Source organism: Asterias amurensis, chromosome 14, assembly GCF_032118995.1.
Source record: "Asterias amurensis chromosome 14, ASM3211899v1".
Classification (NCBI taxonomy): domain Eukaryota; kingdom Metazoa; phylum Echinodermata; class Asteroidea; order Forcipulatida; family Asteriidae; genus Asterias; species Asterias amurensis.
The window spans coordinates 4,922,719-4,946,354 of NC_092661.1; the positions used below are offsets into that span (position 1 = coordinate 4,922,719).

General features: G+C 38.7%; 1 protein-coding gene across 1 annotated transcript in view; it reads right to left on the bottom strand.

The window, feature by feature from the left end:
- LOC139947497 (protein eva-1 homolog C-like) overlaps nt 1-23,636 on the bottom strand; it is an 83,891-nt gene that overhangs the window by 43,798 nt on the left and 16,457 nt on the right. Inside the window, exon 2 of the mRNA XM_071945423.1 lies at nt 1,799-2,022. Within this exon, the coding sequence (XP_071801524.1) occupies nt 1,799-2,022 (224 nt within the window). The remainder of the gene's footprint in view (nt 1-1,798; nt 2,023-23,636) is intronic.

Sequence of the window (23,636 nt, forward strand, 5' to 3'; positions counted from 1 at the left end):
TCCTGGCAAAAAAAAAACGCCACACATCGGGGTCGACCCAGGGAAGCTAAACGAACGAACGCACCCATTATTATCTTGCATTTTCGATGACCAATTGAGAAAAACCTGTCTAAGCTGTTTTCTTTACCTACTGGTACTGACTGTACTGGGGTCTGGCGCACCAATGTGGTGGTCCTTGGTGGAATGTTTACCAGACAAGGTGTTTTGGTCAAAAGTGTTGTCATTAGTACCATCATGTTAGTACGAGCATACTAGTTTTATCAAGAAATCTCCTAAGGGTTTCAAAATAAAACACCATAACAAACAAATAAATTTAAAGGGTCTATGTAACTTTTGTAGGACAAAAAACACAATGTCCACAGATTTACACTAAACTTACACAGTTTGGAGATAATGATAGTAGAAAGCTTCCCTGAAAATATTACGTGCTGAGGTGCTGTAGTTTTTGGGAAATGAGTAAAACAATGTCATGAAAATAATTTTCGTCTCATGAGACGAAAATTATTTTAATCATTTACAAACATATTTTCATGACATTGTTTTACTCATTTCTCAAAAACTACAGCACCTCAGTAAGTAATATTTGAAGGGAAGCTTTCACCTATCATTATCTTCAAACCCTGTAAGTTTAATGTTAATCTATGGACATTTTGAAAAAGTACCCAAATCCTTTAAAGCATAAACGTGGTTGACATGTAAGCAATAAATAACAAACTGCCCTTAAAAGCGTCAACAAGTGACTGAAGTAATATTGAAGGTGACTTTCACTGTAAGTAATGACCTCCAACCTTCAATGAGTTATTTTTCAATAAATGTTATGGCCTTCGTATTAACCCACTGACTTCCTTATTTGTCAGATGCATATATCAACTTTATATGTAAAAACCAGCTTGTACATTTTGTTCCTAGTTTTACACATGTTCATACATGTATGTACAAACTATTTAAATTGGATTGAGTCTAAAGTCCTTGAGTAAAAGTTCCAAATCATGTTCTATTGTCCTTGAGGTAAAGTTTCAAACCATCTCTCAGGGAAGGTCTTGAATCAAGTCTCAACCCCTAACGGTATAAGTCTCAAGTCACATCTTAAGCTTAAAGAGAAAGTCGCAGGACAAGTCCGAAGTCATTGAGGTAAACTCTCAAGTCTTATTTTAATCCCTTGAGGTAAAGTCTCAAGTTATGTTCCAAGCCTCTAAGAGGAAGTCACAGATTGTGTCTTAAGTTTTAGAGGTAACTTAATGTTGAGTGCCATGTCAAGTTTCAGGTCCAGGTAGTAGGCCTAAAGTCCCAGGTCAATTCTGATGTCATTGAGGTAAAATCTCAAGTCAAGTTTCGGTCCTTGATGCAAAGTCTCAAGTCAAGTTTAGGTTCTTTAAGTAAAGTCTTAAGTTCAAGTCTCAAGTCATTGAGGTAAAATCTCAAGTCTAGGTTTAGGTCATTGATGTACCATCTCAAGTCATGTTTCCAGCCCTGGAGATAAAGTCTCAAGTCAAGTTTCAGGTCCCTGATCTAAAGTCTCAAGTCAAGTTTCAGGTCTCTGATATAAAGTCTCAAGTCAAGTTTCAAGTCCTTGAGGTAAAGTCTCTCCAAGACCTTCAGGTAAAGTCTTAAATCATGTCTCAATCCCTTGAGGTAAATCTATTTTTCTCAGAAAAATGCGCATGCACACAATAATGTAACCAATGTAAATTTACTTGGTACATCTACTGCTACAAGTATCCCAAAGATTCCCTATGTTTCTCAACTCTGTCATCTGTTGAACAAGTACAACTAATCCCATACACTTTATAATACGAACCTGTCTTGAGTTTATTGCCTTGCAGTTGGTGTCTTCATGAAACTGCTTAACTTGATAGCTGCCGACGGTGCTCCATCTGTAGGGGCACATGTGTTTATTTGGGACCTGCCGTCCATAATTAGCGTTTTCTATCGTAATGACAGTGTTGTTCGGACACTTGAATGAAAGGAAGTCTTTGTCGCAGGCAAACACCAACTTGCTTCTTAGAGTAGACATTAACAAATCTGTAAAAAATAAAAAAAAATAAAAAAATATAATTGATGTTACATTTGCATCAGGGATAAAGAATCACAATTTTGGTTTTTATCCATATATGTACATCGATTTGTGTTACTGTTAGCACTGTACAGATATACACAGTACTTTCCCCTTGAGTCCTGTGAAAAAAATCACAGGCATACATTTATTACTCAGGTGGGATTGCCCGATAGCTAGAGGCAGAAGAAATAAACAGCTTAAAAATAGGCAAGTGATTTCAGCAAATGGCAAATAAAAATAATACCTAGTTTTTACATAGATTTACAGTAGCGTATCAATGCGCTTTACATTAGTGCCCTGGTCATTGGGCCAATAACATTCTTTGAATCTTTCTCTCCCTGGGGAGTATACAGTTCCAAGCTGCCCTGGAGCTCCAAGGCTTTTTCAAACACAACATCAACCTTTATCTTCCAGTACTCGCTAATCCACCAATCAGAAGCTCGAACTACCAGGGGGATAAAAACATATATACTACTTCCTCTGTTTTTATTACACAGTCCGTATTGGGAATGTCAATGCGTCACGCTCCGTATACAGACAGAGCAAAAATAACATTCTAAACTTTGTGCGCTTCGTCGCGAAATAACAGTCTGAAGTTTTAAACTTTGCCCGTTGACGTGAAACTGGAAGATAAATTCATTATAACATGCGCACTCGTGGAATACAAAAAATATAGCACGTCTGCGTCCCATATCCAACGAGGTCGAAGGCCGAGTTGGATATGGGACGCAGAAGCGCTATATTTTTCCGTATTCCACTCGCACTTGTGTGATAACTTATGGTAACCATCACAGGTACCCATGTTCCATCGCAGGTACCCATTGGGTGAAGAGAGGACCCCTGGGTATACCCCTGGGTGAAGAGAGGACATTACAGTAAAGCACCTTGCTAAAGGACACAAGGTTCACTATCCACACCAGAACTTGAATTTGATGCTTCAAACGGCTCGGCCTGGAATTACACAGCCCTGGTCAGTGTCTTGATGCCCCCTTCCTTCAAAAGTTTCCATAGATTTTAGGAATTTCCTTGCAAAATGAAAATGGCCTTGCCCTCTCAAAGATAAAGTCCAGGCCTGGCTCGGCCATGTCACCATAAACTTACAACACAACCAATTCGACCACAGCCTTGCACTGCCCCTTTAAGAAGACCATGATTGTTTTTGAGTAGCATCAAGTGCTCCTATATCAGTGTCAGGTAAACAGGATACGAACCCACTACTCAATGACTAAACCGCCAGAACTTGAATTTGGTGCTCTAAACCGCTCGGCCAGACACCCTAGTAAACTTACAACACAACCAACTTGCATATAACCTTGCCACTGTCCCTTTAAAGCCATTGGACCCTTTCGGTTAACAGTATTGTCCAAGGCCCACACTTAGTGTATCACAACTTATATATAAAATAACAAACCTGTGAAAAGTTAGGCTCAATCAGTCATCGGGAGAAAATAACGGGAAAACCCACCCTTGTTTCCGCACTTTGCCCCGTGTCATGACCCATGTTTAAAATAAATCCGTACTCGATATCGAGAATTGATATTGTTTTGTTTTCTCAAAAAGTAAAGCATTTCATGAAATAATATTTCAAGAGAAGTCTTTCACCATTACCTTCTGTAAACCCTGTAAGTTGTTTGTAAATCTGTGAACTTTTAATTTTTTGTTCTGTTCCGAAAGTGTATAATGGCTTTAAGATGATTGTTTTTAAGTAACATCAAGTGCTCCTATACCAGTGTCAGGTTCGAACCCACACCTAAACCGATTGACCATTACACCCTAGTAAACTTTTTTAATACAACACAACCAATTCGACAACAGCCTTGCACTGCCCCTTTAAGTAGATGATTGTTTTCAAGTAACATCAATTGCTCCTATATCATTGTCAGGTTCGAACCTACACCCAAACCGATCGGCCAAGACACCCTGGTAAGCTTTTCAAAAATACGACACAACCAATTCAACCACAGCCTTGGCACTATCCCTTTTAGTAGATGATTGTTTTCAAGTAACATCAATTGCTCCTATATCATTGTCAGGTTCGAACCTACACCCAAACCGATCGGCCAAGACACCCTGGTAAGCTTTTTAAGTACAACACAACCAATTCGACCATAGCCTTGCACTATCCCTTTAAGATGATGATTGTTTTCAAGTAACATCAACTGCTCTTATATCAGTGTCAGGTTCGAACCCACACCCAAATCGATCGGCCATGACACCCTAGTAAAATTGTTAAATACAACACAACCAATTCGACCACAGCCTTGCACTATCCCTTTAAGATGATGATTGTTTTCGAGTAGCAGCAAGTGCTCCTAATATCAGGGTCGGGGGTAAACAACTCCAACCTTCTGAATGAGCATACTCAGCAGTTTGATGAACCAGAAGAGGAGAAGAAGAACTAGGTGCAGTCACAACAATGATAAGATGCTACCTGACATGTAATCCCCGGCAGTTTCCCAATCCCAGACATTCATTAATTAATCAGTTATCAGTGAAGTCATGAAGTCATGAACTATTTTTCAACCAGTTCATCACAGTAGCTTAAAATTGGGTGCATGTGACTCGTAATGCATGGTATAATGCGCAAATCGAACCATGTGGTTTTTCATTGGCCCAGAAAACAAAACGGAAGAATGTGAAATCAAGATGTGTTGTGAGAAACTATGTTGGACGCTGTAAGAAGAAAAAACGTCAAACATAATGTCTCCGTAGACCGATTTCATCAGCAAGTTAAGATTCATCTTATAACTATGGGAATAAAAGGGTAGCGACAAGTTCTTACACGGCTGTTTAATGCCGGCAGGGTTGAATTGCCGTGTGATAAAGCGCACTGCAACGACCCTGCAAGGTTTTAAACGGACGTTTAAGAACGAGTCACTACTGTCTGGGGTATTTCTGAATGTATATTAATCTTAATTGCTATCAAGGCTAAAGGGCTTAAAGTTGGGAGAAAAATCCACAATCCACAACGTAGCTCAAAATGGTGACTTGACCAGAGTCAAAATGAAAGGAAATTAACTTAGTCCTGACTACATGAGTTTAAACACACTAGGGCCTAAGGCACATGTGATGTTTTATCAATGTCTTTTGAGGCAGTCATACTAAATAGTTTTTTTAAAGGTGTTTTAAGACTCAAGGTCAGCATTTGAACAGTTGTTTCAGTTTAAGATATTGAGACATATGTATTGTTATTCAATTGAAAAACGCAAGACCACTGGACTTGTCTGGTCATAAATCTATTAATCCACAGGTCCCAGACTACAAATGTAGGACCACTGGCCTGGAGCCTGAAGTCTACCAACTGTTTTCTTTAAAGGCAGTGGACACTATTGGTAATTGTCAAAGACTAGTCTTCTCAATGCATAAAATAACAAACCTGTGAAAATTTGAGCTCAATCGATCATCGAACTTGCAAAATAATAATGAAAGAAAAAAAAACCACCTTGTCACACGATGTTGTGTGCGTTTAGATGGTTGATTTGGAAACCTAAAGTTCTAAATCTGAGGTCTCGAAATCAAAATCGTGGAAAATTACTTCTTTCTCAAAAACTATGGCACTTCAGAGGGTGCCGTTTCTCACAATGTTTTATACCATCAACCTCTCCCCATTACTCATCACCAAGTGAGGTTTTGTGCTAATAATTATTTTGAGTAATTACCAATAGTGTCCCCTGCCTTTAAAACAACAACACACAAATGTCAATGGCTATTGACAGCATTCAGTTAACAAACTGTCACATTATTAACTGGACATTGTTGAAAACATTCTTCAATACAAACATAGAATGTACACATCATTTTAGAGTACAGCAGGCCAACAAACTTGAAATACATTCAGAAACATAGGGGACAGTTTTTCCATTCTTAATCTAATTGGTGGAGAGGGAGATCGCACAGCCATGTTTAAACATGTACCATATAGAATGTTTAACCATGTTTAGCCTTTGCAAATTGTAAAATGAGTCCCTTGACGTCATAGCCTGGTCTCTCAGGTTGGTTTTTAATTAAAGAAACTGAATTTATCCCTGTGGGTGGGATCTGAAGTAAGGCCAAGGGGACATTTAGGGTAGTGTATGAGATTCATATTTAAAACCATTTGGAAACAAAACAATGAAATTAAACATTATAGTAACACTGAAAGACCCTTAAAGGAACATTACAGAATTGGTTTTTGCTAACAAAACAGTTGCTGGCAGTGTAAGCACTTTATGTAATTCATCATATTAAACTGACAAACCTGTAGAAGTTTGAGATCGATCGGCCATCTGGGTCGTCACGAGAGACTAGTGAAAAAAAACGATTACAAATTTTGCATTGCATCAATGCCAAAATAAAAATGAATAAAACGCTAACTGAGCGATAAACTCCAAACGCGAAGTTAGATTATTTATTTCTCATAAAAAATGACATTTCAGACAGAAATATTTCAAGGGATGTTTTCTTCTACCATTATCATTAGACCGTGTAAGTTTTAGGTAAATCTGTGATCTCCACAGTTATTGTTTCTTACCAATTCTGTAAAGTTCCTTTAATTTAAAATGTTGAAAAGTCGTCTCCCCTTGCCACCGTTTTAACTACTCTACTTCCAGGTTTTCTACTGTTAGTTAATTTTTTTGCTGTTTGTCTTTTGTCTCTGTTCTATTCTGTGATCAAGGATCCCCTATTTATAGTGGGTGAGTGACTGTTCAGGGTTTCCCATTTGCATTAAAGATGTATTTTGATGTGTGTGCAATAAAGGTAATAAAATCGACAGAACTAAACTAATTAATTCAGTCAGTTGCAGCTTGCAATCTGGCTCCTATCCTACCAGTTTGGAAAAAAATCCATCAATATTGCAAAGCCATTTCCTAGCAGGGCAGACAAATAGTTATGCAACACAGGAATGTGATCTTGAATACAGGCTGGTTATAAATGGTTCTGGTGAGTCACCACCAAAAAAAATGGGATGTAAACATCAGAAGCCAAGTGGCTAGATGCTCAACTTATATTTTACAAAAGCACCAGACACTATTGGTAGTTAATCAAAATAATTGTTAGCATAAAAGCTTACTTGGTAACAAGCAATGGAGAACTGTTAGTAGTATAAAACATTGTGAGAAGTACTTCCCTCTGAAGTAATGTAGTTTTTGAGTTGAATATTATTCGCGACCTCAGCTGATAAGGCTCAAATTCAAGGCATCTGAAAGCACACACAACTCGTGCGATAAAGCTGTTTTTTCTTCCATTATTCTCTCGCAACTTCGACAAACAATTGAGTACAAGTTTTAACAGTTTTATTATTTTGCGCATATATGTTTAGATACACCAAGTGAGAACACTGGTCTTTGACAATTACCAAAAGTGTCCTCTGCCTTTATTGATCTGCTCAGTGAACAATGGGAGACCTTTAAGATGGATTAATATATGTAGACTAATTCAAAACCAACTCAGCAGAAAAAGGATCTGGAGCAGATCCTAAGTCAACTTGTGGACAAGTTGTTATGGTCTGTCAAGGTGAGATAGTCTAGTCATGGTGGTGGCGTAATGATTCAGGTATCTACGGTCGCCTCTCGCGAGAAGCTGCTGGCTGCTGACTACTAATCCTCCATTAAATGGGACGGTAGAGCCGTGAGAGCAATAGTCTTGCGGGGCCAGCAGTCTCGCGAGAACACCGCCAGTGTCGTGGGAATCACGGGGAGATTCGGAATCGCGGAGAGAGGAACACTACCACTGCATCAGACATTTAATGACTTGTCCACAAGTCTATCCCTAAGTGGCTAGATGCTCAAATTATATTTTACAGGAGCACCCTACCAGGTCCTTCTTCTTGCTTTTGAATGAGTCTACACTTAATGCACAATAGGTCTCCGGATGTTTACCCAGCGACATTTGTAAAAAGATCTGTTGAAAACTGAATCACAACAACACAAAGACCCATGCTGGAAAGTCCCCTCCACTCCCAGTAAACTAATTATTATTGCTCTATAATGTAACACTTTTTTATCAATTATGGGATACCCCCTTTAATGGACAGTGAGGCTCAGTAACCCCCCCCCCCCTACTTCACCCACCAAGGCCATCATCACACAAGTGAATAGCCACTTGAAAGCAAAGCAGGACAGCCCAGGAATGTAGGTTTATTCTGTTATTAATGAGTGAAGTGTAACAACACTATGGTGTGTATGTGGGTACATTAATTAAATAAATGACCTTGGTTAGTGACATGCCTGCAGTAGGCTAGCCTACAGGTTTAGTTTAACCACAAGGGTTTAACCCATAGGAGATTAGCATCAAGATACTCATCAGTGCTGAGTCTCTTTTCATCAATCCATTGCAGAGATTTGTTATTATTTGTTGTATTAAAGACACTGAACACTATTGGTAACTGTTGAAGACCAGTCTTCTCATTTGGTGTATCTCAACATATGCATAAAATAACAAACCTGTGAAAATTTTAGCTCGATTGGTCTTCGGAGTTGCGAGATAACTACGAAAGAAAAAAACACTCTTGTCACACGAAGTTGTGTGCTTTCAGGTGCTTGATTTTGAGACCTCAAATTCAAACTTGAGGTCTCAAAATCAAATTCGTGGAACATTACTTCTTTCTCGAAAACTAAGTTACTACAGAGGGAGCTGTTTCTCACAATGTTTTATACTATCAACCTCTCCCCATTACTCGTCACCAAGTAAGGTTTTATGCTGATAATTATTTTGAATAATTACCAATAGTGTCCACCACCTTTAAAGGAAGCGCTTCGCACTTCTCGCTGTTGGAATGAAGCAGGTTGCCAGATTATTCGGTATGATCCCCTGTGTGCAACAGCTATATTAGGGATTTCTTTCAAAAAGGGTTCAGACAAGTTTTTATTTTCGGCCTCAATTTTGATACGTATGGAGAAGTGCAAAATGTCTTGAAATCAAGCATCTAGAAGCACACAACTTCTTGTGACAAGGTGTTTTTATCTTTCATTATCATCTTGCAACTTCGACGACCAATTGAGCTCACATTTTCACAGGTTTGTTTCTGATATACACCAAGTGAGAAGACTGGTCCTTGACAAATACCAATAGTGTCCCCTCCAATCCTGCAATCTGGATAAATAAATCAACAGAGGAGGCCTACATGCTTTATAATTAAATATAATGAAAAAGTAACAACTTAGATAAACCATGGAGAAATAATCTCTCCATGGATAAACATTGTGTATTGCTTTCACTTTTTACACTAATGTGTTAAAAAGTTTGGTTCTGTACCCCCCCTCCCCACATTGAGTGAGCAGTTAGTAGCTCCTCGAACCCAACTTCCGAAAAGAGGGAAGGTATCAACACACAAATAGTAATGTGCCCCAAAGCTATGGCATGATCCCCACTATCAACTCCACACACTTGACTCCTTAAACATCCTTAAAAGCTAGATTAAGAGTAAGCAGGGGTCGAAATTGCCACTAGCCCGCTAGCCCGGGACTACCAGATTTACAGCCGGGCTACTCATTTTTTCAGTTTGATAGCCCGACGGGCTAGTGGAAAAATAATGCAAAAATCATCATCACAAACAATAAAGAACTATGTTATTGGTGTATTGTAAAGTTTGAGCCGTGACGCGAGACATAATGTGTCTTTCGGGCTACCAAAATCTAATCAGGGCTACTAAAAATTATTGGTCACTAGCCCTGCTGACTACCATGGAAATACACTTAATTTCGACCCCTGGAGTAAGACTCATCTCTTTAAATCTGCTTACATTTACTCCGCTGCACTTGCCACCTCCACATGAAATTCTTCGAAGTCTTTTGTCTGAATTGTTTCCCTTACTTTATTAGCACCTCGGAATAGGCAACTAGAATGATGGAGCTCTACAAATACATGATGATAGATTGATTGTGTGCAATGTACTTTCATTTTAATCATTTGAAAGGAACATATTATTTATCCGCGAAAAGAATTTCTCTCAATCTCTTGAAACATTCGATCAATCTCTCTAAAATTCCGCTGAGAGACTTTTGCAAAACTGTATTTCCTCAGCACTTCCCTTAATCTCTAAAAAGTAACACAGCCCAGTCCCACTCTCCAGGCTCCTACAAAAAGGCCATTGCTTTATTGTTACTTATTCCTTTGTATGAGGATTTCCTCAGAGTCTTTTCAATCTGTGATTGCACAAGGGTGGCACTTGTGTATGCCCTATAATAGAAGGCAGTTACAGGCTATTGTGTGGGCGGACAATCAAACTCACAACTGGAAAATTGAAAAGGTAACACTGGGACTTAACTTCCAATTTACCCGACCACAATTCACTGTGTATGCTGTGTAGTGCTGTAGCGAGAATGGGATCATCATCATTGACCATACACTAACTAGCCTAGAAACCTATATTGGATTGCAGTCTAACTGTTAGGACTAAAACATTAAAGGAACACGTTGCCGTGGATCGGTCGAGTTGGTCTTTGAAAAGCGTTTGTAACCGTTTGTTATAAAATGCATATGGTTAGAAAGATGTTTTAAAGGTAGAATATAATGATCCACACAAATTTGCCTCGACATTGCGTGGTTTTCCTTTTACTTTACGAACTAACATGATCGGCCATTTACGTATATGGGAGTCAAAAATTTGAGTTTTTGACTCCCATAAATGGCCAACTGTGTTAGTCAAAGGAAAACCGTGCAATTTTGAGGCATGTTTGTGTGGATCATTGTATTCTACTTTTACAATATCTTTCTTATCATATGCATTTTATAACAATTGGTTTCAAGCACTTTTCAAAGACCAACTCGTCCGATCCAAGGCAACGTGTTCCTTTAAAGATGGCTCCAAGGTCAAATTGAGTTGTTTTTTGAGTGACCATTCATTTTCCAATAGATAGAGTCCTTATTAGAATGTTGGAACAAGTTACAAGTTTCTAACCTCACATTACAATGGTATAAATTCCACTGTGTTTGATTTCTACCTCCATGGTTTAATATAGGCCCCCTTCCCTTCGAGAGCGAAAACAAAAATCAAAATCCAAAAAGGTACGTCTGATGACATCATATTTGAAGTTACAGTCTGTACATTTTTTTGAAGGAGAGTTTTCAATTCATTCCTGAATTTTCAATCAAAACAGCATTGAATTTGAGCTTATGAATGTTGCAGAACCTCCTCTTTGGAACAGACTCTATTTTTTTGTGCTGCCGATGGCGCCATGTTTTAAACTTCACTTAAAGGCAGTGGACACAAATGGTCCCAAAATAATTATTAGCATAAAACCTTAATTGGTAACGAGTAATGGGGAGAGGTTGATATTATAAAACAGTGTGAGAAACGGCTCCCGGTGAAGTGATGTAGTTTTCAAGAAAGAAGTAATTTTCCAAGAATTTGATTTCGAGACCTCAGATTTAGAATTTGAGGTCTCGAAATCAAGCATCTGAAAGCATACAACTTCGTGTGACAAGGATGTTTTTTCTTTCATATATAGGTATCTCACAACTTCGGCGACCAATTGAGCTCAAATTTTCACAGGTTTGTTATTTTATGCATATATTGAGATACACCAATTGAGAGAACTGGTCTTTGACAATTACCAATAGTGTGCAGTGTCTTTAAGTGTATAAAATAAGATGCAATACACCATTTTAACATCAGGTTACAGACTTGTAACCTTTCACCTTTTTTAAGGAGGACTCAATCTATCAGAAAATGAGAGCATCACAAAACTCAATTTGACCTTGGGGCTCAATTTCTCTAAGCACAAAAATTTTTCTTAAGAAGAGTTGTTAATAATTGCCATAGCAATTTATACTGTGACATCACACTTTGCTTAGCAATTAAGATTGATACAAAGTTTAAGGAACGTTACAGAATTGGTAAGAAACAAAAACTTACACGGTCTATGATGATGATAGTAGAAAACATCCCTCGAAATATTTCTGTCTGAAATTTCATATTTTATGAGAAATAAATAATCAAATTTCGCGTTTGGGACTTATCGCTCATACTACAGTGACCATTTTATTCATTTTTTTTTTTGCAATGCAAAATTTGTAATCGTTTTTTCACTACTCTCTCGTGACCAAGATGGCCGATCGATCTCTAACTTCTACAGGTTTGTCGGTTTATGTATGGTGAATTATATAAAGTAATTACACAAACTGCCAGCAACTTTTTTGCTAGCAAAACCAATTCTGTAATGTTCCTTTAGGATCAATCTTAGCCCTTTGTGAAATCGGCCCCCACAGGAATCTGAAATGGTATGGACATGTCGCTAGAAGAAAAGGTTGAAATATCGGCCACTTTAGATATCGGGTTAGTAAAGAGGATATAATAAATCTCGGTATAGACGCTACAAATGGCAGAGGAAAGAAATGCCAATGGGAAGATGACTACGGATTGGACTGTAATGGGAAATTTACAAACCAGGAGAAGGGCCGAAGGGCTTTACAAATGTATTTCACTATTATTATTACTAGATTGTACAACAAACTCTTTCATTGTATATATGGTTGGTAAGCAGCTTGCGAAAGCTAATTCTATTTTCTCTACAATAAACTCTGGGTGCAATAATGGCAAACAAAACCTCCTCCCCCACAAGGTAATTTAGAAAGTGGGACATGCTGTTAACCAATTACTTGTCCTTTATTTGGCCTAGCTTATCACTCCGTGGGCCTAGCAAGGACAATTTAGAGAGGTTTGAAGTACGTACTACCTCCAGACAGAAACATCTCTCTATGGGGACAAGAAAGAGATGGGGGCCCAGGGTGTTCTTAGTATTAGGAGGGACCGGGCCAGCTAGATTCACATTTTCAGGCGAAGAGGACAGGATTGGCCATTTTGATTTAAATACAGATTTAATTTGAAATTTCACTGATCAAGCCTTTAGTTCATAATTAATAACAATTGTATTAAAGGCAGTGGACACTATTGGTAATTACTCAAAATAATTATTAGCATAAAACCTTACTTGGTATTAACAGTTATTGGGGAGCTGTTGAAAGTCTTACTCTATGGTATAATACACTGTGAGAAAGGGCTCCCTTTGAAGTAACGTAGTTTTCGAGAAGGAAGTAATTTTCCACGAATTTGATTTCAAGACCTCAGATTTAGAATTTGAGGTCTCGAAATCGAGTTCAATTCTGCTCATCTCAAGTGGGCATATCGCTGCGAAAGAAAGGTTGTGACGCCAAATTCTCATCGCATTTGCATTCGCAGGAAGTATGAACCGGGCTTTAAACAACAAAAGTAAAGCGACCAAGGTACATGTAATGACATCTCCCCCCCCCCACCAATAAATACCCAAGTTAAGGTATGGCCAGGGAAACAGCAGGAGTTCACCTTAATAACAGGATGAGACTTTTTTCAAATTCCCTGAATTGGATAAAAAACATTCCTCAGCCTGGTGTTTGCGTTTGTTTGAAAGCTAGAGGATCGGAATGAAAAAACCAATGATGTACTTATCCCTTTCGAATCTACCAGCGAATTATACAAACAATATGGCGCAATGCCACACAAAAAAACCAGTGCCTCTTAGTTCACAACAACTTTCTGAAAGGAGTTTAAACCTAAATGGGATTACATGAGTCAGGGATAACACTTTTCTCTGTTTGAGATTTGGACCACTCTATGCTAATGAGCTTATCCCTGGACTATGGTATCTTCAAGAGGGTGGGATTGCCCCCCTTTCTAATGTCTTCATTATGATGGCCCAATCTAATCCCTTGCAATCCCTTCACAACTTTACAGACATTTCCAATCACATTTCCAATCACTCCGGTGACAATGCAAAGGTCTTGAATTTGAATTGAATCCTACCCAAGTGATTTGATTATGGATATTTTCACAGAACTCGGGGAAGGTACTAACTTACATGTTGCTTTTAAAGGCAGTGGACACTATTGGTAATTACTCGAAATAATTATTAGCATAAAACCTTACTTGGTAACGAGTAATGGGGAGAGGTTGATGGTATAAAACATTGTGAGAAACAGCTCCCTCTGAAGTGACGTAGTTTTTGAGAAAGAAGTAATTTTAAATGAATTTGATTTTGAGACCTCAGATTTAGAATTTGAGGTCTCGAGATCAAGCATCTGCTGAAAGCACACAACTTTGTGTGACAAGGGTGTTTTTTCTTTTATTATCTCGCAACTTTAATGACCGATTGTGAGCTCAAATTTTCACAAGTTTGTTATTTAATGCATATATGTTGAGATACACCAACTTTGAAGACAAGTCTTTGACAATTACCAATAGTGTCCAGTGTCTTTAAAATAGACATCGGTGTAAGGGTAAAGAACAAAATATACATTTTTGTTTGAATATGTTGGACCAATGGGAAAAAGGTTGTACAGGGGACTATCCACCATTGAATTAATTATGCTTTACAAGGGATCAGGCAGACCACCTCGCATTACCATAGTCTAAAAGTTTGGGTTTTGAGTTATACAGTTTGGGATTTTGTGGGCTCTTTTTAAAAATATTATGTGGTTTCATAATCCCGTAATAGTCCTCCTTTTACAATAATATTCGGCCCTTCACACAGAATGGCTTTTTTCTAGCCAATATCCTAGACCTTTATCTTCCCATTATTTTTCCCGCAACTTTGATGAATTGAGCCCAAATTTTCACAGGCCTGTTATTTTATGGTTATGATTGGATACACCAAGTGAGGACACTGGTCTTTGACAATTACCAAACGTGTACAGTGCCTTTAAAGATATTATAAATCTCAGTGTTTGTGAAATCCAGGATTGGACTATTAAGCTGTTAATGATGACATGTGGTCTGACATTCCACATCTATTGACCAATCCTAACCTACATGACCTGATGGGGTCAAACAGGTACCCTAAGCTATTCAGACCATCTCAAGTTTGCTGATAGAAGACTTGGGTGTTGTGCATCCATTACAGACCAAAGACCCTCAAGGGAAATACCAGCTTCTTGGAGAAAACCAGCTGCCAGATATCACACTAGTCTTAAGAGAGTAGTGTCATAGTATAAGAACATCAGATACCCCCATTGTATTCAAAGGGAATCATGTCCATCATTGTTTTACCGGAAGTGTAAATTAAAGGCAGTGGACACTACTGGTAATTGTCAAAGACCAGTCTTCTCACTTGTTGTATCTCAACATATGCATAAAATAACAAACCTGTGAAAATTTGAGCTCAATCGGTCATCGAACTTCCTAGATAATAATGAAAGAAAAAATACCCTTGTCACACACAGTTGTGCGTTAAGATAGTTCATTTCGAGACCTCAAGTTCTAAACTTGAGGTCTCGAAATCAAATTCGTGGCAAATTACTTCTCTCTCGAAAACTATGGCACTTCAGAGGGAGCCGTTTCTCACAATGCTTTATACTATCAACCTCTCCCCATTACTGGTCACCAAGAAAGGTTTTATGCTAATCATTATTTTGAGTGATTACCAATAGTGTCCACTGCCTTTAATTCCCTTCCTCTACTTTTTAATACACATTCCAGGGTTCTCTTAAGTTTTTTTCTTCACCAACATTTTGGACATTTGGCCTGAGCACTCAGAATGATTTAAAAATCTGGGATGATTTTAGCGAATTTGATCTGAAGTCCCAGTGAATGATTTCTCTATATAGCAGAGCAGAATGCTCCATAAAAATGTATCACTGTTGCCACTAAAAAAATCACGATTCGTTGCTCAATATTGGCGTTTTTTTTTGCAATGGAAAATTGCAAGACGATATCCTTCCCCGAGTCCCCCCTTAAAAAAAAACTGGGAAAAAAAACCCCCAAAACAAGCAAACAAAAACACAAAGATGATGTCTCTTATTTATGATAAAGGAACATCATACATGTAACAATCAGAGGAGGTGGATTCCAGATAAGGACTGTCCAATTTTGTGTTCCAATCCATTTGTGTCTTAAAGCCAGTGGACACTTTCGGTAAACAGTGTTGTCCAAGGCCCACACTTCGTGTATCACAACTTATATATAAAATAACAATCCTGTGAAATCTTAGGCTCCATCGGTCATCGGAGTCGGGAGAAAATAACGGGGAAAACCTACCCTTGTTTCCGCACGTTTCGCCGTGGCATGACATGTGTTTACTATAAATCCGTAATTCTCGTTGTTGAGAATTGAATAATTGTTTTAATGTTTTCTCAAAAAGTAAAGCATTTCATGGAATAATATTTTAAGAGAAGTCTTTCACCATGACCTTCTGTAAACCCTGTAAGTTATTTGTAAATCTGTGAACTTTTATTTTGTTTTCTGTTCCGAAAGTGTATAATGCCTTTAATCCCCATGTCTTTCCCCTTCTACACCCCTTCATTAGTACTGTTCATTTTATGCTCCTACTGACTGCATTCTACTATATATTTTGTATTTCTGAACAAAGAGTGTCAAATTCTTCTTCACTTGAACTCCTATCAAGTTGCTCAACAAAATACCGGGAAATAACAGAACATAGGCCTGTAAGGTATATCCTATTCATTTTAAAAACAGTGCGTAAAGAAGATTGTAATGTAAGCCCTATTCACACAGACGAACTTCCCTAGACATTTTATTAGCAAAAAGTCTTTCCGAACTTGCATTGTTAGTAGCCCTATACCGAGTGTTTATTTTCCCCATAAAAAATTGCATCAAAAGTGAAGCAAACGTGGCAGGTGGGTTAAAAAGCCTTTAAAGGAACACGTTGCCTTGGATCGGACGAGTTGGTCTATAAGAAGCGTTTGTAACAGTTTGTTATAAAATGCATTGGTTAGAAAGATATTTTAAAAGTAGAACATAATGATCCACACAAGTATCACTCAAAATTGTACGGTTTTCCTTTTACGTCGCAAACTAACACGGTCGCCATTTATGGTTGACTCCCTTAAATGGCCGACTGAGTTAGTCAACGAGGTAAAAGGAAAACCGTGCAATTTCGAGACATGTTTGTGTGGATCATTGTATTCTACTTTTACAACATCTTTCTAACCAGATACATTTTATTAAAAAAAACCGGTTACAAACGCTTTTCAAAGACCAACTCGACCGATCCAAGGCAACGTGTTCCTTTAACTTCGCTCTGGAAAGGGTAAGGAAAAGTTTCTCTGGTTAGGGGTACTTTTATGAGGATAAAGTCAATTTGCAAAGGACACCAAAGCAAAAGTACAGGGAACTGCAGCTATTGCCAAGGGTGCCATAAGTTAATTCAACGCCTTGGTTAAACTTCCTCAGCAATTTCCTAGGCTTCTATTTTCTTGGAATTGGCTCTATCATGAGAAACAGATTGTTTGTGCTCTAAGGGCCAGAAAACTACCAAGAAAAAAGCTGAGTCACAATAGTTTCTCCCGGACTAAGTTGCCTTTTCAAAAGGAGTATGACTGGATGTTCTCACTCGACACTTTCAGTTTCGGTCTCACTTATTTTAACAAAATGTCACCGTAAAAGATCCCAATAAAAGAACAAAACTTTTAAAGGCAGTGAACACTATTGGTAATTACTCAAAATAATTATTAGCATAAAACCTTTCTTGGTGACGAGTAATGGAGAGTTGTTGATGGTATAAAACATTGTGAGAAACGGCTCCCTCTCAAGTGACATAGCTTTCAAGAAAGAAGTAATTTTCAACGAATTTGATTTCGAGACCTCAGATTTAGAATTTGAGGCCTCAAAATCAACCATCTAAAGGCACACAACTTCGTGTGACAAGGGTGTTTTTTCTTTCATTATTATCTTGCAACGACCAATTGAGCTCAATTTTCACATGTTTGTTATTTTATGCATATGTTGAGATACACCAAGTGAGAAGACTGGTCTTTGACAATTACCAATAGTGTCCAGTGTCTTTAAGAGGTTCGTTCTCTGTTATCAGGGTTTCATGGAATTCCTTTCAACAAGTTGTTTCAAACTTAGGCCGGATGTAGACAAGGTAGCCCAGGAATCAATGTGAGTTTTGTGTGAAGTACACGTAAGAGTACTGTGTACTTTAACACACAACCCGAGGCATAATTTTACACATTACATTCTTTGCTAAGAGGAAGGCTATCTTTTGTCGCCGGTTCTAAGTGTTTCCCTCATATTCATATTCTTCGATCGTTATACTGTAGGTTAAAAATAACAAATTACTATCCCCCACCCCCACAATTATTCATTTTCGCATTATATTATGTTCACTTTATTCTACCATGAAAATACTGAGACCTTACACCATTTTGCTGGACCATTATTTATCAACAGTAGTTGTCCAACTTCTCAGAGTTGACCCACCATGAGGTACGATGATATATACGGAATTTGAGGTTTGAATTTCATAATTGTGAGGCTATCTTGAATGCCCCCAGTTTTCCAATCCAATGTAACCATATTGAAGATTTGGTGCTTGATATGGGGGCATGTTACATTTTATAGTGTCTTCGGTGTATGGGTAAAACCAAAATTAATATTCCTTATCCCCGACGCAAACTTAACATCTCTGATAATCATTGCGGTACCCGCTGCCAAAACATAGGATTCGAACTGCCTGTAGCTACCGGGCAACCTCGGTAGTCTAGTTGGTAAGACACTGCTCTAGAATTACAAGGGTCGTGGGTTTGAATCCCACCCGAGTAACATGCATGTGATATTTTTTCACAAGACTCGGGAAAGTACCGAGTATACGGTGCTAACACACATCGGTGTATGGGTAAAAACCAAAATTAATATGTCTTCATTGTGTTTGGAATATCGGGAACTATTTAGAGAGCTTGCTAGGGGTACTGTACTTCTGTACAAGAAGAAAATGATGCAAGCTTTATATTTAATTCCTTTCCTCTACTGGTAAGGAACACTTCTATGGCGAAAATTAAGTTTGTATTGGAACCTTACAGAGGGCACCACAGCAGAAAGACAGGGCACCACAGCAAAAGCACAGGGCACCACAGCAAAAGCACAGGGCACCATAGCAGAAAGACAGGACACCACAGCAGAAAGACAGGGCACCACAGCAAAAGCACAGGGCACCACAGCAAAAGCACAGGGCACCATAGCAGAAAGACAGGACACCACAGCAGAAAGACAGGGCACCACAGCAAAAGCACAGGGCACCACAGCAAAAGCACAGGGCACCATAGCAGAAAGACAGGACACCACAGCAGAAAGACAGGGCACCACAGCAAAAGTACAGGGCACCACAGCAAAAAGACAGGACACCACAGCAGAAAGACAGGGCACCACAGCAAAAGCACAGGGCACCACAGCAAAAAGACAGGGCAACACAGCAAAAAGACAGGACACCACAGCAAAAAGACAGGGCAACACAGCAAAAAGACAGGACACCACAGCAAAAAGACAGGGCAACACAGCAAAAAGACAGGGCATCACATCAATTACTGTGGGTATCATGAGTTATTTTGAGGCCTGATTAAGACACTTGGGTGGATTTCACAAAGAGTTAAGACTAGTCTTATCGCGAGTTAGGACGAGTTACTCGTCATAACTTAGCACTATCCTTAAGTTTTTAATATTTCCTAGGACTAGTCCTAACTCTTTGTGAAATCAACCTCTGGGCACTTTTGTTAATATTGTCAAAGACCAGTCTTCTCACTTGGTGTATCTCAACATAATCACAAAATAACAAACCTACGAGACAACAATGGAAGAAAAAAAAACCTTGTCACATACTAGGAATTTGTGTGCTTTTATAATGCTTGATTTCGGGTCCTCAAAATCTTATTCTGAGGTCTCGAAATCATATTCAAATATTTTAGTGGAAAATTACTTCTTTCTCAAAAACTACGTTACCGTCAGAGAGAGCCGTTCCTCACAATGTGTTGTATTATCAACAGCTCTCCATTGCTTGTCACAAAGTAAGTTTTTATGTCAACACTTTTTAAAGTAATTACCAATTATTGTCCAGTGCCTTTAATTGTGCGTTAAAAAGTGGGAACATTGGGGGGGGGGGGGGGGGTACTTCTGTTCCCATATCGGACATGGTATAATATTGAAGTTAGAGAGGGGGATAGTCTTGTACCTTTGAATGCGTACACAGGGAACCCAATATCACCCAACAAAAATGGCGGTACCACTCCAGTATAAAGGTCTGGTTTTACAGTAGGCCTACATGTGTACCCTACATGGTTTGTACAGCATGCAAAAAGTATAAACATTTCCAGTTTGAGAATTGACCTGATCAGAGCCTAAACTGCATACCCTTGGGGCAGGGGATTAACTGGGGAATTCATTGACTGTGGGCTGAAGCCCTTATACTACTACTGGTATGTCCCAGAGTTTGCCCCAATCAGCAACTAGGCAACATGATTTCAATACATGCCTCCGGGCGGCATCGTTTTAATCAGATTTTGTTGTACTGTGGGCGCCGCATATATGGATGCCTAGAAGTGCCATAACACAGTCTTCCAGGAAATTGTTTTCCTTGCATTTCTTGAGTCCTTTAGGGGTTTGGAGGGGCCAGTCATGAGTCAGTGGTATAGGTTCCAGGCAGGGACCCACTGTGGGTCAGCTGTAAACCACTCCAAGGTCAAGAGAAGAGGGAAAATATGTACACAGCTAAAAGGATCAATTTCCCACTCTATCAGACAGAACTTGGTCAAAATTGTGACAAAATTTGCTTGAAACTTATAAACTGGTTGTCCAAATTGTTCATAAATTGCCAAAATTTGCTTGAAATTTTAAAACTGGTTGTCCAATCTGTTCATACTGTATATCTACATCACACATAAAACAGTGTGTCCAAAAGACACCAAGACACCCCCTCTTGCTAACTATAAGTTCAGATCCCTGACTTTTTATTGCAAAAAGTGGAAAACAGAAATTCTATGACAATTCTAAAATGAAGGGTTTTCTTTGGTGTGTTTCTCTTTAAAGACCCTGGACACTATTGGTAATTGTCAAAGACCAGTCTTCTCACTTGGTGTATCTCAACATATGCATAAAATAACAAACCTGTGAAAATTTGAACTCAATTGGTCGTCGAAGTTGGGAGATAATAATAAAAGAAAAAACACCCTTGTCACACGAAGTTGTGTGCTTTCAGATGCTTGATTTCGAGACCTCAAGTTCTAAATCTGAGAACTCGAAATCAAATTCGTGTAAAATTACTCCTCTCTCGAAAACTATGTTATTTCTGAGGGAGGCGCTTCTCACAATGTTTTATACCATCAACCTCTCCCCATTACTCGTTACCAAATAAGGTTTAATGCTAATAATTATTTTGAGTAACTACCAATAGTGTCCACTGCCTTTAAGTTGTTGAGTGCTCAGGGACAAGGTTTTACAAATTTACCCAAAGTTTGTGACTTCTCAAAACAGAGCCTTGGGATGTTTGGTTCATTTTGTGAGTGACTGAAAGGTCTGCGTTTTAACAAGGTCCAAGGGTCAAGATTTTCTTTCCCTTTTTGTCTGGTTGGAGGGGGTGGACTGGGTATCTTGTTGCTATTTGAGTGTGGTCCTTTGGTGTTTCAGAAAATTACAGTCGCCAGTTTATTGTAAAGCTGACGGTGTACTATGTTGGAATGACTCAAAGGTCTGTATTGAACAAGACTTTTTCTTCATTTTTCTCCCGCTTTTTTTCTGGTTGGAGGGGGTGGGCTACCTTGTTAGCATTTGAGTGAAGTCCTTTGGTGTTTCAGAAAATAACAGTAACTATTGTGAGGGTGTACTATGTTGGAATGACTCAAAGGTCTGTATTGAACAAGAGTTTTTCCCCCTCTTTCTTACTTTTTTTTTCTGGTTGAAGGGGGTGGGTTACTTTTGTATTAATATTTGAGTGAAGTCCTTTGGTGTTTCAGGATATTACAGTAGCCAGTATTGGCATTGTAAGGCCGAGAGTGTACTACATTTGTATGTTGGAATGACGGTCTGCAGGTTACAAGAATCATTCTCTTTTTTTTCTTCTCTTTTTTTCTGGTTCAAGGAGGTGGGGTGGGTACCTTGTGCCTTTTGAATGAAGTCCTTTGGTGTTCCAGAATATTACAGTAGCCAGCCAGTATATTCCATTGTAATGCTGAGGGTGTACTTGACCCTGCCAACCTCAAAACTTCAAAGTTCCACTCCATCTTTTGTTCAATTTATTTGGACTAAGGACTACACTGGACCATGGAGGAAGAAAACAGACTCTATTTTCTTCCTCCATGACTGGACCAACAAACTGAATATGCTCAACACATAGCAGATCAGGCATACCACCATAATCAGAGTCCAGCAGTTTGGGTGTTGAGTTACTGTATGGTGGGTGTTGAACTGCGGACTGCATTTTAGTAAACTGATCATGCTTCACATGGGTTCAGGCAAACATTACCACCATAGTCAAGAGTCCAGCAGTTTGGGTGTGGAATTACCATGGTGCAGGAATTTTAATGAAGACTAGCAGAAGGCTAGTTGAAATGTAACGCTTTGAACGTTATTTTTGAGTAGCCATTCAAAATGGATATTTCATTCTGTGAAATCTTCAAAAGAAGTTAGTTTTGTTAAAATAAATTTGTTTTTTTTGATGTTCTGTTTAATAATAGGCAAACATTTTTTTTTTAAATGTTGAACAGAACTACATTAATGCATGCATACATGCTAAATAATGGCAACTAAAGCACTGGTCCTGAATGAAGAAGACTGACTGTGACATAAAGGTTTGGATACAACAAGAAATATGTGAATAACGCTTTTTGTAGACCAACTCGTCCGATCCAAGGCAACGTGTTCCTTAAATCTTAGATCTTGTCTTTGTACACCACAAAATTCCAATCTCTCCTCAAAACTTATCTTATGTCACAGGTTTTCAAGGACTCATTTTGTTGTGTCTGTTTATCTTTCACTGTTTTGGTTTTTTTTTTGCGGGGGGGGGGGGGGGGGTTTCACTGCACCTTGAACAAAGGGTGGATATTTGCGCATTACAAGTCTTTATTACTATTATTATAACTATATTCCTTGCTATATGGTTTGATGAATGTTAAACGTGGCATGCACTATTAGGACAATTCAGCGGTCACTTTACTTTACTGATCACTGGTTCCTGCACACCCACCAGCAGGTAAACCTGAGTCCATGTATAATTCCTCAGGTTACCAGCTTGAGTAATTAGTTAAGTGGTTTAAAGCCTGACATCTTTTCAATAACTTCACATCCTCCGATTTAGACAGAACATGCCTCCACCTGTTGTTAACTAAACCGCAAATCGATCCAAATCAATGAAATCAATGAAATCAATTCGTCATCATTCTGGATAAAGGATCGGGTGATAGTCGGCCCTTGGGTGTCTAATGTTGGCGAGAATTACAGGGCAATTGTATAGCAAGGTGTGCATACTGCTTTCATGTTTTCATCTGTGTATTGACTGCATTGATGGGGGGTTTAAGCCAATTTGGGGAGGGGGACAAAGGGGTAATTAAAATCCATTTAAATATAATTGTCCGAAGAAGGGTTTCAAAAAAGGTAGGGTTTCAAGGACAAGTTTCATGGAAATGCCAGTTCACAGGAACTCAGGCTATATTCAAAGGTTACCAACCAAACTACCATGTGACAAGTATTAATGTTAAAGGATTGTTTTCCGAACAATTCCTGCTTAGAGGACACATTTTGTTTACTAGAATCTGTTCAGAAGCCCCGGCATGTGGGTAACTGACCCTGAAAGAAGAGGAAAAGAGAAAACCGGGCAAGAAAAAAGAGTAAAAGATTATATTCCTA